At 42.7% G+C, this 14,073-nt stretch overlaps 1 protein-coding gene across 3 annotated transcripts in view; it reads left to right on the top strand.

The window, feature by feature from the left end:
• peli3 (pellino E3 ubiquitin protein ligase family member 3) overlaps window positions 1–11,264 on the top strand; it is a 47,113-nt gene extending 35,849 nt beyond the window's left edge. For all 3 annotated transcript variants that reach the window (XM_049567878.1, XM_049567877.1, XM_049567876.1), the window contains exons 5-7: window positions 1,745–1,975; window positions 7,518–7,706; window positions 10,415–11,264. In XM_049567878.1, coding sequence (XP_049423835.1) covers window positions 1,745–1,975; window positions 7,518–7,706; window positions 10,415–11,014 — 1,020 coding nt within the window. In that variant the 3' untranslated portion in view covers window positions 11,015–11,264. The remainder of the gene's footprint in view (window positions 1–1,744; window positions 1,976–7,517; window positions 7,707–10,414) is intronic.
• The last annotated feature ends 2,809 nt before the right edge of the window (window positions 11,265–14,073 follow it).

The following is a 14,073-nucleotide window of genomic DNA, read 5'->3' as shown; positions in this document are numbered from 1 at the left end:
CAGCAGTGTTTCAGCTCTCAAATGTATGTGGTTTTTAGGGACCTGTCACTGTTTTTCCTGTGACTTTTTAGCCCCCAAACATGGGTGTTATTTAGGGAGACATCGGAGTGTGACCAAAACGTGATCTTTTCCTAACCATAACTAGTGTTTTTTATGACTAAAACCTAACCACACATTAATCACAGTGTTGTTGAAACAAAAAAGTTTTAGTGTGTACGCTACATAATACTCCAGACTCCAGACTCCCTGACTCCAGATCTGTACAGAACGTGCTGGCATGAGATTGATATCATATCTCATCCTTCAGAAAGAAAGCAAATAAACCTACTTCCCAGAATGCTGAACTACTCTTTAGGGTGTCTTTTAGATTTTAACATTTAGTCAAACTGTAGTTGACGCTGTGAGCCCTGTAGAATCAAAGAACAGTAGAGCTGTGAGAGCATCAGAGAGAACAGAGGGAAGGAATGAAGAGGAAGACGAAGTGTAAGCCAAAGTATCAGGCAGAAGGAGGGAAGACAAAAGACTGAGGAGATAAAATATACAGGAGAAGATGAGTCAGACCTGTCTGCTCTCAATTTTCCAACCACCTTCTCTCATCATCAAGGAGATCCATGCAAAGCCGTGACTCCAGCAGACAGAATCAACAGGGCTCCTCTCCGTCTCTCCATGTCTGTCTGTCTCCATCTGCTGTGTTAAAGAGTCACCTCACCCACATGGTTTGCTCTGTCCATTTTTATAGATATATGTTAGATATCCGTCTTGAGAGTTCAGCCTCCATTGTGATACAATTGAGGTGAATGGAATTCATTTTATGCTGCTCATAGCATTGGAAAATAACATTTAAGAAATAGATTACGACTCAAGAAAGGTGCTGCTCATTCCTTTGTTCAGCTCATTAAGAAGTTCAGTTTGTTGGTGGTTTAATTTTTGTATAACTTTATGCAGCCTTGGCCGTTATGACAGCATTGTGCTTAATTAAATAATTAATGGGATATTGAGGGGTGGCAACATCTCTAAAGGTTCTTTCAAACAGCAAGTGGCCCTAGTAGCTCCCATATCATTGTGTGTCATATCTTTGTGCTGCTGTTGTTGACCTCAGTGACACAGCTGCTGTCATGTTGAAAACGATGGAGGTGGGAGCAGCACCCACTCGCTGTCTGAGAGCACCTTAAAAGAGACGACAAACAAATGCGAGCAGTCAGACAATCAGATAAATATAAAATAGCCATCATTTTGTCAGTAGGGGGCCAGCAATTGTAGGGTGGCCATAGCGCCCCCTTGGCCACTGATTTCTCCAGATCTGAACTGACAGAAGCGATGACCAGGGCTACAAAAAGAAAATCCAAATCATACAAAAAAGAGCCCAAAATCTCAAACACACCAAAATCATAATAAGTAGCCTAAATAGATAGAAAAATACTCCATCCGGCAACACTTTGACACAACAGCACTTTTAGTCATTATTGAAGGGAGCTCAAATGTGAAAATGAACTGATAGTAAAGTAGAGGATTGACTATACTCAGTTCATCTTAAGGATGCCATGTTAAATATTGATTCATACATACAAAAACAGAAATAAAAGCTTTTCTATTTGCATGGCTAGATAACTCCACTATAAGAGAAACAATATGATATCTAGCTCGTGTGAACTAACTCTATAATACACAACAGATTGGACTTGTGTACTGTTGATCTTTTTACGATTGTATTATGATCCTGATTTCTCTCTACTTGTTCTCTCAGATTGGCCGGTCCACAGAGAGCATGATCGACTTTGTGGTGACGGACACAGCAGGCAGCGGCAGCGGTCAGGGCGGGGGCGGGGGTGCAGCAGGCGAAGGTGGCGGCGGAGGCCAATCGGCCCAGAGCACCATCTCCCGCTACGCATGCCGCATCATGTGCGAACGCAGCGCTCCCTACACGGCCCGCATCTACGCAGCCGGCTTTGACTCCTCCAAGAACATCTTCCTGGGGGTGAGTGTTCTCCCTTGTGGGTGCCAGGCATCTCCTGGTAAATTACACAGGGACTGGTAACCATGACAACCATGGGGAGAGCGACACCAGGGGACGTGGCTGTGCAGCCCACGGGTGACATCATAGCTGCGCGGATGGGTGTCAGTGTATGTGACCTGTCTTGAGGAAGGATGGGAGAGGAAGAAGCAGTATTCTCCTCGTGTGTGTATTTGTGTAGAAGGGATTTGGTTGTGTTAGTCATGTGTCATATGAAAGTGCTTTGGCTCTAATGTCCTGCTTCTGGTCATATGTTGCTGTCTCAATCTGTTGGTAGATACAACATAACATTCAGCATATTAGTCTGTCTTTAAAGTGACAGTTATGTTTTTTAAAGAGCTGTGTGTGGGGTGCTTATCCATAGTTAGTATATTACATACGGTAGATGTCAGTCAGCTCGTCCCCAGTTTGGAGAAGCAGGCTGGAGTCCAACACTCAAGCTAAGAAATGTACTGCTGTGGATGGGGGTCAGCAATAAAACATATTTTAGCCACCTAAAAAAGTCCCATCTAAAATCAGTACACTTGAAGTGTATACTATATTGAGAGCATTTTCACTGCTTTGCCTTTCCATCAGACAGTTCATTCTGACGGGAAAGCCACTGATGATTTCAGTTCCCCCTCTATGCTCTTGTCAAAGAAAAAAGACTCCATTGACACATATAGTAATTTAAGCATGCTGAACATGGGAGCTGCTGGTCTGTGCTGCCTTGATCAGTTGGTCAGTTTGTGTTATTGTGTGACTTAAGTGAATCTGAACTAACCCTTGTAAGTGCCAAAGTCACACAATAACACAGACAAAATAACTCTTTGAGGCTGTGGTATACCAGCAGCTTCAGTGTCAGACATTAAATGAAATAAAATTAAATAAAACCATTTTCATGATGGAGTCTGGCTCCAGAATTATAACGTCTTCATTTTCCTGTTGGAAACCACAGTCTGATAGCAAAGTAAAGCAGTGAAAATACTCTCAATATAGTGTACACATAAACTGATATTGATTTCTATAGGGACTTTTTGGGACTTTTTTAGGTGGTTAACATATGCTGTGCTGCTGACCCATCCACAGCAGTAGATTACTTATCTTCAGTGTCAGACTCTCCTGCTTCTCCAAACTCGGGGGATGACACCTCCATCTACTGTATGTAATGTACTGTCTATGGATAAGTGCCCCATACAACCCACTTCAAAAAAACTAATCCTTTAAACACTGAATGTGTGCTATGTGATAGACCAAGTAGTTTAGAATCTTGGTGCCGTACTTTCATAGTTTTGGCCATAATATCTACTAGTCATGATAAGATTGCATAGGAATTACATATTGAGATATGGGATTAAGGGTTTGCTGTTTTGTTTACACCCTGCTGACTCATTTCTCACCATGTTGGACCTATTTTTCATGGTGTAGACACACCCCAAGACCTCAGCTCTCACTTTGAAGAGTACAATATTATCATAACCAATGGTCAAAGCTACAAAATTAAACCCAAACAATAATAAGCCATAATTCTCCTGTAACTTGGTGATTACAGTTTTATCATTACTGGTAGGAAGGACTACCAAAACTACAACCAGAATACCTAAATTCCAAAGTACCTGATACAACCCCACTTGCAAAGATCAGAACTATCCCTTTAAATAAAAAGAAGTGCCTGCTTATGTTCATTAACATAGCACAGTCATGCACCATCAAGCCAACTCAGCAGTCCTCCACCGGGATCTGTCCTGCTGTATCTCCAGCTCAGTGAGTAGGGCTGTTTGGAGCCTTACCTCACTGCACAGTTCAGCTAACAAGAACTAACTAATTTCAATATTGGAATGGCATGTAAAACATGTTTTCCCCCCCAAATTAACAAACTAGATAGTACTGTACTTATAGTGTTCCCTGAGTTAGCAGACTCCTCTTTGATGTAATTCAGGATGTGAAAGCTTCCAGACCACTGCAGAAGCTACTGGGGTGGGGCGGTCTAAAACGTGACAAGTAGGTGCACAAAGCTATGCGAACCAATAATAGCCCTTTCTCATGACAGCGTGACTTCATCCCATGCAAGATTTATCAGGACCCCCGACAACTAGGCCAGCAGTCAGAGAGATAACGTCAGCAACCAGTGCTACACACACACACACACACACACAACTGCAGCTTGTATAACTCCCCCAGCCGCCAGGACTACATTTACACTGATCTATGGAACAAATATTGTCCTTTTATTAAAAGTCAGGCTCTGTGGTTCACCTCTGAACTGTGTGATGGATGTGGACTGTTATTGTACCATTGATAAATAATGCATGACTAAGTATAGGAAGACCCTAAAGTTACAGACCTTGAGATTTTGTTATTATGTCCCAACAAACCTCAGACTTTCACCCAGGAGCCCGCTCTTCACTTCTGTATGAATTAAGAGTCAATCTGTAATTTTTTTTAAGAAAAAAAAACTCACCAAAAAGTACCACCAGCACTTGAAAAAAGACATAATAGCCTAAATTTAGCATGAGTTTGGTGTTGCTGATAGAGGCAACCAGAAACATCAGCGCCTACTAGGGGTGGGAGAAAAAATTGAAAAAAATTCAGCACAGTATCGCGATATTTTTGTGTGGCAATATTATAATGTCACACAGAGTCAAGTATCAGTTTTTTATTACATAAATGATTGATATTACAATTACAAATTAAACTTTAGGTAGTCGACTAGAATAATATAATCAATTGCTTTTTCAGTCCACTAGATACATTTTGCTGCTGTGAAAAAAATGGTTGAAGTGAGATGAACAGACTAAAAACTTATTAGATGTCTTATTAGATAGAACCAATGTTGACAAGGTTTTTATTTAGGGACATAATTTAAAACAGGTAATAAGTTGCAATATATTTTATCACAGTACTCAACATATTGTAACAAATTTAAAATTGCAGTTATATTGTACGGTGACTTAAATATTGTGATAATATCGTATTGTGGATCCTCTGTTGATTCCCACCCCTAGTGCCTACGTCATCATTCCCACACCACCTCAGCAGATGGTTTGAGTGATTGGATCGTAATCCGTTTTGGTGGTCGTTTACACTTGCATTTTGTCCACTTGCGATCTAATTGCCCAAGACGAATTTCAAAAGCAAGTGTAAACAGGGTCAGAGAGTTCAACAATCACACCCACTTTAAAAAGAGACCTAGTTGATTTGAGGCATACTGAGGCCTTTAGTCTTCTTTATTAAAGCAACATGACAGGACATTAAGCCATGATTTATTTGGCTGCTTTTGAAACAGATCCACCAGTTGCTCTGTTTTATTTCGGACACAGTAACAGCTCCAGGCAGTCTGCCCTGCTGTCTGCCTAAGTGTCTTCTTTGATACAATCATGAGAGACGAAATGTTCAAATCCTACTCATAGTGTCTGTGAAGTCTCAGTAAAATGACAGTCTGGATTTCGTAGTGAAACTGAATATGCTGGCAGGGTATTTTCGAGAAGGAATTGCTAAGTGACTTAGTGAGTATGAGTTTCTGGAGAACCAATGTGAGAACCACACTTTTTTGAAAATGTCAACAAAGCTTTTACTAAGTTATATCCAAACACACACCTTGGACCCACATTATAACTCTGCTAGTTGTTAAAACCCACAAGCTAACAAAGTCAAGTTTGGGTTTGTAAGATTAGCGAGATTTAACTTGTTGCCCAAAAGAAATCAGATTTGACTGCATACTTTTATGTCACACCCTCTGCATCAAAATTGTTTTAACAATGAAAACTTGAAAAATGTTTTTACTCTTTGTTTACTGTTTGTTGTTATGCCTGCTTGCCAACATATTTTTAGCAGTTTCTTATGAGCATTCTTTTTGTTTTGGTGTTTTTTGGCCACTTGGGGGCAGTGCAACAAGCTGAAAACACAACATTACACATATTATAGTTATTTGGAGGTGTTTGTGTCCACCACGAATGTAAACCAAATGTTCACTCTCCTTTTAGCTCTGTTTTTTGTCAAGCCTTATTTGACTCTGTCACATTTTAATAACGGGGTAGAAATGTTTGGCTATTGAAGCCATAACTAAACATGTAGCTAAGACAATAGCAACAAATGGCATTCAAGAAATTGTTTCCCTAAAACAAGTGTTTATCCATACAACAGAGTAGAAATATTGAGCCTGAAAATCTTAATCTAATTAAAAAAAAAATGAAATATATGCATGAAAAGATACTAACACCTGCAGTGTGTCTCATATCTCATACTTCTGTACTAAACACTTAATATTTTGGGTGTGCTAAGTGTATTCACACTGCATAGTACGGGAAAATGCAGTGTACTGTTTGCACACTCAGGCAATCCAAAAGTTGAGTGTAGAATGATGGACACTTCTCATTCTCAATGGTCGCCATCTTTTTGACGTAGCAAACTAAACTTTTGACTTGGCAGCTGGGGACAACAAGGAGCCTGTTTGTTATACAGGTTTTTGCACTAAGTACCATTAGTGTTGTCGAATAGAAGCCATTAGTAATGTTTGTTGGATATGCAGTGATTTGGTACCATGAACAAAAATAGGAATGCTAACTTAAACTTGCTAGCTAATGCTAACATTAGCTAGCAAGTTTAAGTTAGCATTAGCAATCGTGGTATTAATTGCAATTTTATTTGTGTGATACTTTATACAAATGGAATGATCATGTTTGTTGTGTAAACAACCCATATTTATAAGTAAAATATATTTTGTGGATTCCTTCAATTGAAAATCTTTAAAGGGTTTAAAGGGCACCAGTTTCAGAGACCACTCTCTGTGTACAGTGGGTTTATATGAGCTTTTTCACTAAACTAATCTGATGAGAGCAGCAATACTGAACCAAGAGTTTTTTCGAGGGGACTGTAAAAACCAAAACAATAAGCTGAAAAGAGACTATAAAGAAACTGCAGAGTTGATCATAATTCCTCTTTATGAGTAGGCTATGTCTTAAGAGACACATTACATTATATTCATATACATTTGACTCACTGTTCTTTAATTATTAATAAGTGCAGCTTTACATTTGCGAACTTGTGATATAAGAAACTAGAGTTCTTTGGCCTTACATATTACTGTTGAAACCATCCAGTGAAATTCTTCTTTCCTCCACAGCAGCAACAGCCTCTAAATCTCCAGCCTGTTTTTTTCTAACTGCACTGGCCCTTTGACAGCTTTTTTTAAATGAAGCCACACACGCCAGAAATTTGCTGTTTCATTCCATCGGAGCTCATTTGTGTTCATAATACATCCTTTCTTTCTCTCAGGGATGGGTTCATTGTTTCGCGTGGGCACATCTCTGTGCATTAGTCAGTACAGTAGTCATTCTGTACTGAGCTAAATATAGCAGCAGAGAAAAGCCACGTTAGCTGTTTTTTCTAGCCAGCCACCTCTGACATGCACCTCCACTATCATCCCTCTGTGCCTCCCCACATCCCCCTAACCTTTACGTCTGTCTGCTGTGTGTGTGTGTGTGTGTGTGTGTGTGTTTGTGTGTACGTATGTGTGTGGGTCTCTCAGGAGCGGGCTGCCAAATGGAGGACGTCGGATGGCTTGATGGACGGCCTGACCACCAACGGGGTGCTGGTGATGCACCCAGCAGGGGAGTTTGTGTCTGAGCCGGCTCCGGGAGTCTGGAGGGAAATCTCAGTTTGTGGAAACGTCTTCGCCCTGAGGGAGACTCGCTCAGCCCAACAGAGGGGAAAACTGGTAAGATGGAGGGGGCTGAGGGGAAAATAAGTCCTATGTTTGCGTTGATGTGGTCGCAAAGTTTGAGGTCACTGACCTCGATTTGACCCAAGAACCTGAAACTGCAGGGATTTCTCTGGATATTAGTTCATTACAGATGCACAGTGACAAGATCAGCAACATGTGACTGTATTACATCAGTATGAGGGCAAGAACAACAGGTTTGAGATTCCATGATGTGTACAGTTTGTACATACCTTTACAAAGACAGTGTAATGCAGGGAAGTGAACACCCTCCTATAAGCCTTTTTAAGGAAGTGAGGAAATGCCATCCTGTATAATACTGTAGAGTCTTGTCCCTTTTTTCCTGTTGGTGTCACTTCAGCAGGAGACAGTACAACAGTGTGTCCTGGCTTGTGTTTTCAATTCACACCACTTTGTCCACACCACTTTGGGAGGATTATTTTTAAAACAGTGGGACTCAACTCACAGCCCACAGGCCAAAACTGGTCCATTATGTTTTCAGTAGGGCTGTCAAGCGATTAAAAGATTGACTTTATTTGGGGCGTGGGTAGAGTAGTGGATAGTGCCGGCACCCCATGTAACGAGGCATTGCCTTGCTGCAGCGGTTACAGGTTCGAGTCCAGCCTGAACCTTTGCTGCGTGTCAGTCTCTCTCTCTCTCTCTCTCTCTCTCTCTCTCTCTCTCCATTTCACACACTGTCCTATCTATTAAAGACAAAAGCCCACAAAAATAATCTTAACAAAAAAAAAATGACTTTAATTACATGCTCTGTGATTAATTAATCTAAATTAATCACATACATCAACGTTTACTGTAAAAGTATTTTAAACATTTCATTTCAAATTAATTTTGGCAAACGTGTTGTACTAAAGCTGCTGGATTTTGGACCAACACATTCACTCCGACCTCGTCACGTATCAACGTTTGGTCATGGACTCTCCACTACCACATACGACGTGCAAGGTACCTTGAGTGTGTTGGTTGTTGATGTTCTGGGACACTGTGTCAAATTCTGCCTGTTACATACATTCTCTTTCGAAATAAACGCACTACATTGGTACAACACCGCAAATTGACTTTTTTTCAATTCACCAACAAACACACATGGTTGGGTTTAGGCAACAAAAGCTCATGGCTAGGTTTAGGAAAAAATTCTGGCATCAGAATCTTGCAGGACGCAAACACCACTCTCCTGGGTGAAAGTCGGTGTTTGCTGGACCCATCCATCACCCCTTCTGCCTGCCACAATCACACTTCCGCCGCCTTAACTTTTGTCCTTGTCCCGCCGAGTTTCCCCCTGATGCCGCCGGGCACTGTTAAACTATATGGGACAGTCATGTTTATTTGTTTTTTTAAATGGTTAAATCTAATCATCAGTTCAGTCATTAATTCATTACATCATTAATATAAACTAACTATTCTTTGAAAAAGAACCTTGTATGCAATGCTCCCCCTGTTCTTTTGCTGCCTGTTACCTTGGTGCCATATTGTCTACAATGTACATGCATGTCTGCGTAACTGTTGTGGCTGACATGGACTCGCTGTATCATCCTTAATATTTCTTAAGAGACAAAAATAATAAAAATGTCTGTAATATGACAGGATGGCACACAGTAGCATGACTAATGATTTTATTGTACCTGGTAGCCTAAAAGCATACTGGTTTCACTTCAGAAAAATGTCTCATTATACCTGAACACACAAAATACTCACTCAAAACCAGTTTCCATAAAAAATAAAGTGTATTGTGAAAATACTGGTATTGATAGTGGGGCGAGTGCCTCACCAGCTTGAATGGGCATAATGTGCCTGGTCCTCGATACCAGCCGATCAAAGTGCTTTATGAAAAACATTTTTTGCTGTCTTAAAAAGGAGTCTTTGCTGAGCTTCCCTCAGGACTGTTATAGTACTGACCTCCCACTATAAAAGATTGTTACGCCCCAAGAATCTGTAGGTCACTGTCGGTTGAATGTCCTGTCCATTTATGACCAGGGGTCAGTGGCCACTGTGACTCATATGGCCCACCACTACATCCTCTGTTTTGGAAACATTCATGTTATTGGCTGCACACCAGTCCACCTTTATTATAGTTAGAAATCAACCTACGAATTTCATAACAGACAGGGAGTAGGAAGTATAGGCCCTTGTATACAGTGAGTATAGCGGTGAATGACCATAGATGTAGAGAGCCTTGTTGTTGACTTTAACTACCTGTGCCTGTGGTTATATTACCTAATGGGCATACCGAGCCCAGGCCCAGGTGCCTAAGGGCTCAGGGTGCCCCAAACCCAGAGCCTGTGTCATAATCCTCCAATGCCTTCATCATCCCGTGCAAGAAGTCAATCTGTCAAAGGATACCAGTCTTAACTGACTGATTAATAGACTCAATCTGTGAATGTAATGCGTATGTGATGATGGTGATAGTATTTTTGAAGGGAACCTCTTCCAATAGATGGGTGTCAACTGTCTGAGCTATAACAAGTTGAGCACAGTGCCATCATGTGGTGGTCCAGAAGGGAAGTGTTAGTGTAGCAGCCTAATGCAGACTTGTTCCCAGTTCAACAGATCCCACCAGTATGTCCCATAATGCATCACCATCACCTCTGTCCCTGTTTATGACACTCCAGTGATGAAAGCTGATGAATCCTTTTTTCTCCTCTCTTCTCTTTCCCTGCTACATTTCCATCTTCTGTTCTCCTCTTGAGGTTGAAAATGAGTCCAATACCCTCCAGGACGGTTCTCTGATTGATCTGTGTGGGGCCACCCTGCTGTGGAGGACTCCCGCCGGACTGCGCCACACCCCCACCCTCAAACAGCTGGAGTCCCTTCGCCAGGAGCTGAATGCCGCCCGCCCTCAGTGTCCTGTGGGCTTCAACACCCTGGCCTTCCCCAGTCTGGCCCAGCGTGAGATTGTTGACAAGAAGCAGCCCTGGGTCTACGTCAACTGTGGCCATGTACACGGCTACCACAACTGGGGCTACCGTAAGGAGAAGGGTCCCGCTGGACCCGGGGGCACGGCACCAGCCAGCACCGGGGAGAGGGAGTGCCCCATGTGCCGGCGGGTGGGCCCCTATGTGCCGCTGTGGCTGGGCTGTGAGGGAGGATTGTACCTGGACGCCGGGCCGCCCACTCACGCTTTCTGCCCCTGTGGTCATGTATGCTCAGAAAAGACAGTGGTGGGGTGGAGCCAGATCCCGCTACCCCACGGCACCCATGCCTTCCATGCTGCCTGCCCCTTCTGTGGTACCTGGTTGACAGGAGAGCAGGGCCACATCAAACTCATCTTCCAGGGCCCCGTCGACTGAAGCCCATAGCTAGGAGCCGCTCAGAGGAAAGTGATGGTGGATTGGGCAGAGGTGGACATGCTGAGTAAAGACTGTGCTAGAACAAAATCTGAACTCTCAAGTGTGGGATAAAGAGAAAGCACTGATGACAAGTACAGGGAAAGGACTGTTGACAAGATGAACTGAAAGTGCCATGCAATAGTAGATTGCCAAGGCTTCAAATGGAATATGAGGTGTATGGAGGATATGTAAATAAATTGTGTTGAAATGAGCACGTGTTTAGTGATATTTTGTTCTCCTCTTTACCAATCATGACCATGTCTGATATCTGGGAGCACAATGGCAACATTAAAAAGAATGGGCAAGAAAAAAGACAATCAGACATGTTGGAAGCCTCCGAGGTTAGTCAAACATGAAGATTCACCACATGGCATTGTGTGTATTCTTGAAGTCTCATGTTGAATGCATTTTCCTTTTCATAAAAAAATCCTGCATAGTTTACATTTATGTCAATGTGGTCTCTAAGAAATACATGAAATCACCACGATCTCTTTAAGAGATAATTCATATTTTTTTAAATGAGGTTGTGTGAGGTATTTATCCCTAGTCAGTGTATTACATACAGCAAATGTCAGATGGCACGCCCCCAGTTTGGCTGATCAGGCTGAACTCTGGCTGTGGATGGGAGGGCAGTAACAAAGCATATTTTAGCCACCAAAAAAATCAATATCAGTTTAAGTGTACACTATATTGACAGTGTTTTCATTGCTTTACCTTGACATCAGACTGCCCATTTTGACAAGGAAGCTGTTCAGTTCCCCATCTGTGCTCTTCTCAAAGCCACCAGAGACCAATTGACAAGAACAGTCATTTTGGCTCGCTGAACCCGGCGCTTCTGGTCTATCGCTGCTTCAGTCAGTTAGTTCATTTGTGATATTGTGTGACTTTAGTTAATCTGAACTAATTCTTTTAAATGCCCAAGTCAAACAATAATACAAACAAAATGATTGTTTAAGGCAGTGGTTGATCAACAACTCCTGTGTTCAGTAATGTTAAACAACTGTTTTTCTCAACGGACTCTGGCTATGAAGAGAGCAATATATTGGCTTTATTTTCCCTTTAAAAATCACTGTCTGAAATTAAGTTAAAGCAGTGAAAATATTGTAAGTATAAAACTGATGTTGATTTTTTTTAGGTGGGACTTTTTTAGGTGGCTAAAATACATTTTGCTGCTAGCCCCCATCCAGTAGATTGCTTAGCCTCCATCTCACATTAAAATTACGTGCCAGCACCACAGAAACAGTGCCAATGAAAAGTCAGTTAGGATCCTTTTACTGGTGGATATATGAATTCTGTGGTTAAATGTCAAGCAGTGGCCGGTGGTTAATGTTATGACCCCATAGGTAGGATAAAGAGCTAGAATGTCCTCGTAGGGTGGAGTTCAGGGTAGTGGATAGGTCAAACAAACACTGGACCCAGGAGACTGCTGTTCGTGTCCCATGTGAATTGGGGTGGAAATTAAGTACTGGTTCCAGTTGAGAAATTATGTGAACCATCAGAATCACATGTCCCAGAGCTTATCACTTCCTTTTATTGATGCTGGCATGTTTTTCTGACATCAAACTTACTTGTCCACACTGCTGGAAACTTGCAGTAAGGAGTCATGATGGAGAGGAAGTTTCAAGCATGGCTCCATTTCACAAAGAAAATGTTGCTTGTAATGTCTGTAAGATGGTCATTTTAAAGGACAACTTCGGTATTTTTCAACCTGGGCCCTATTTGCCCATGTGTATGTGTCCGTATGATTCATGGGTACAACTCGTTCTAAAATTGGTTCAGTATTGAGGGAGGCAGATGCAACCAGAGCCATGAAACAAGCTAAAACGGTAATGGGGGCAAATACGTCCCGTATAAGTTTGCGCATTAAAAGTGCTTTTTTTCGCCATTGACCGGTCCAGATCACCAGTGCTATGAGTGCTATGAGTGGAGTCAGCTGTCAGTCAGTGTTGGAGCAGAGAGGGGGAGGGCTGCCCCGCTGGGTACTGTAAGTGAGAATGTGTGTATGAAGTGTGTGTGTTACGCTAGAAGAGTCAGAGTTAGAGGATGGAGTCTTTTACGTGCTACCCCCTGGAGTATTACCGGAGTTTTTGGAGTGCTCAAATAAACGGGCCTTTTTCCTGAACGCAAGAACAGGATGTTGCGCAACACCCCGTACAGCTTTCATAAAAAAACAAACAAACAGAAAAACAGAGGAGAAACAGGCAGTGTAGCTGATGTATTGTGGCCTTGAGGTGGTTGTGCTCCATACAGATTATCAAAAATATACAAACATATACAAGTCTACTATACTGTACTGAAAAACAAAAACAAAAGAGAAGTCTATACTGAACACAAAAAATGTGAGAGTCCTGGTGGAGGAGGAAAGCCCGATTGTGGAAAAGAGCTGCCAGCGCAGTGTGGTAGGTTCGAGAAGCAAGTGGGCTCCTTTTAAGTGATCCCATCGGTTCTTTGCGATGCGTCACGGAGCTGAAGTATCAAACATGCATGCGTGTATTTGAACCCTCCCCAATGTGTTTATGAAAACCATCACCAGGGTCCAGGGCCAGCCCTGCGGGGGAAGGTGGGCAGTATGGCACCCCAAGACTGCCCAGACCCCACGCCCATGGAGCCAGAGACACACCCCAGACGGGCGGGGCAGGAGGACCCCCAACCCCAACAAAATTGAGGGACATAGGAGACAGGTGGGGGCAAGGCTGATGGCTACAGCACACTGCTGTCCTACAGCCCGTGCGGCCTTAAGGCACCTGGAACCTGTTCCCATCTGTCCCCCAAGATGTAGGTGTGTGTGGTGCTTTAAAATTGGAGAACAGATAAGGATGGGCCGGGGGGCAGTATGGAGGGCTACAGGACACCACTGTCCCATAGCCTGCCCCATCATGAAGCCTGTGGAATGTGTGGTGGGTGAACTAAATGTGGTTTAGGAGGCCAGGCCAGTGTAGGCCCAGCCCGAAGGCTGGAGGGATGAATGAGAGGGGCTAGAAGTTGGTGCCAACCAGACCCTGGTGCCGCGAGGCCCCCAG

This window comes from Epinephelus fuscoguttatus, linkage group LG23, assembly GCF_011397635.1.
Source record: "Epinephelus fuscoguttatus linkage group LG23, E.fuscoguttatus.final_Chr_v1".
NCBI classification, from domain to species: Eukaryota; Metazoa; Chordata; class Actinopteri; order Perciformes; family Serranidae; genus Epinephelus; species Epinephelus fuscoguttatus.
Note: the sequence above shows the minus strand (reverse complement) of the source record. Positions and strands in the feature narration are given on the sequence as shown.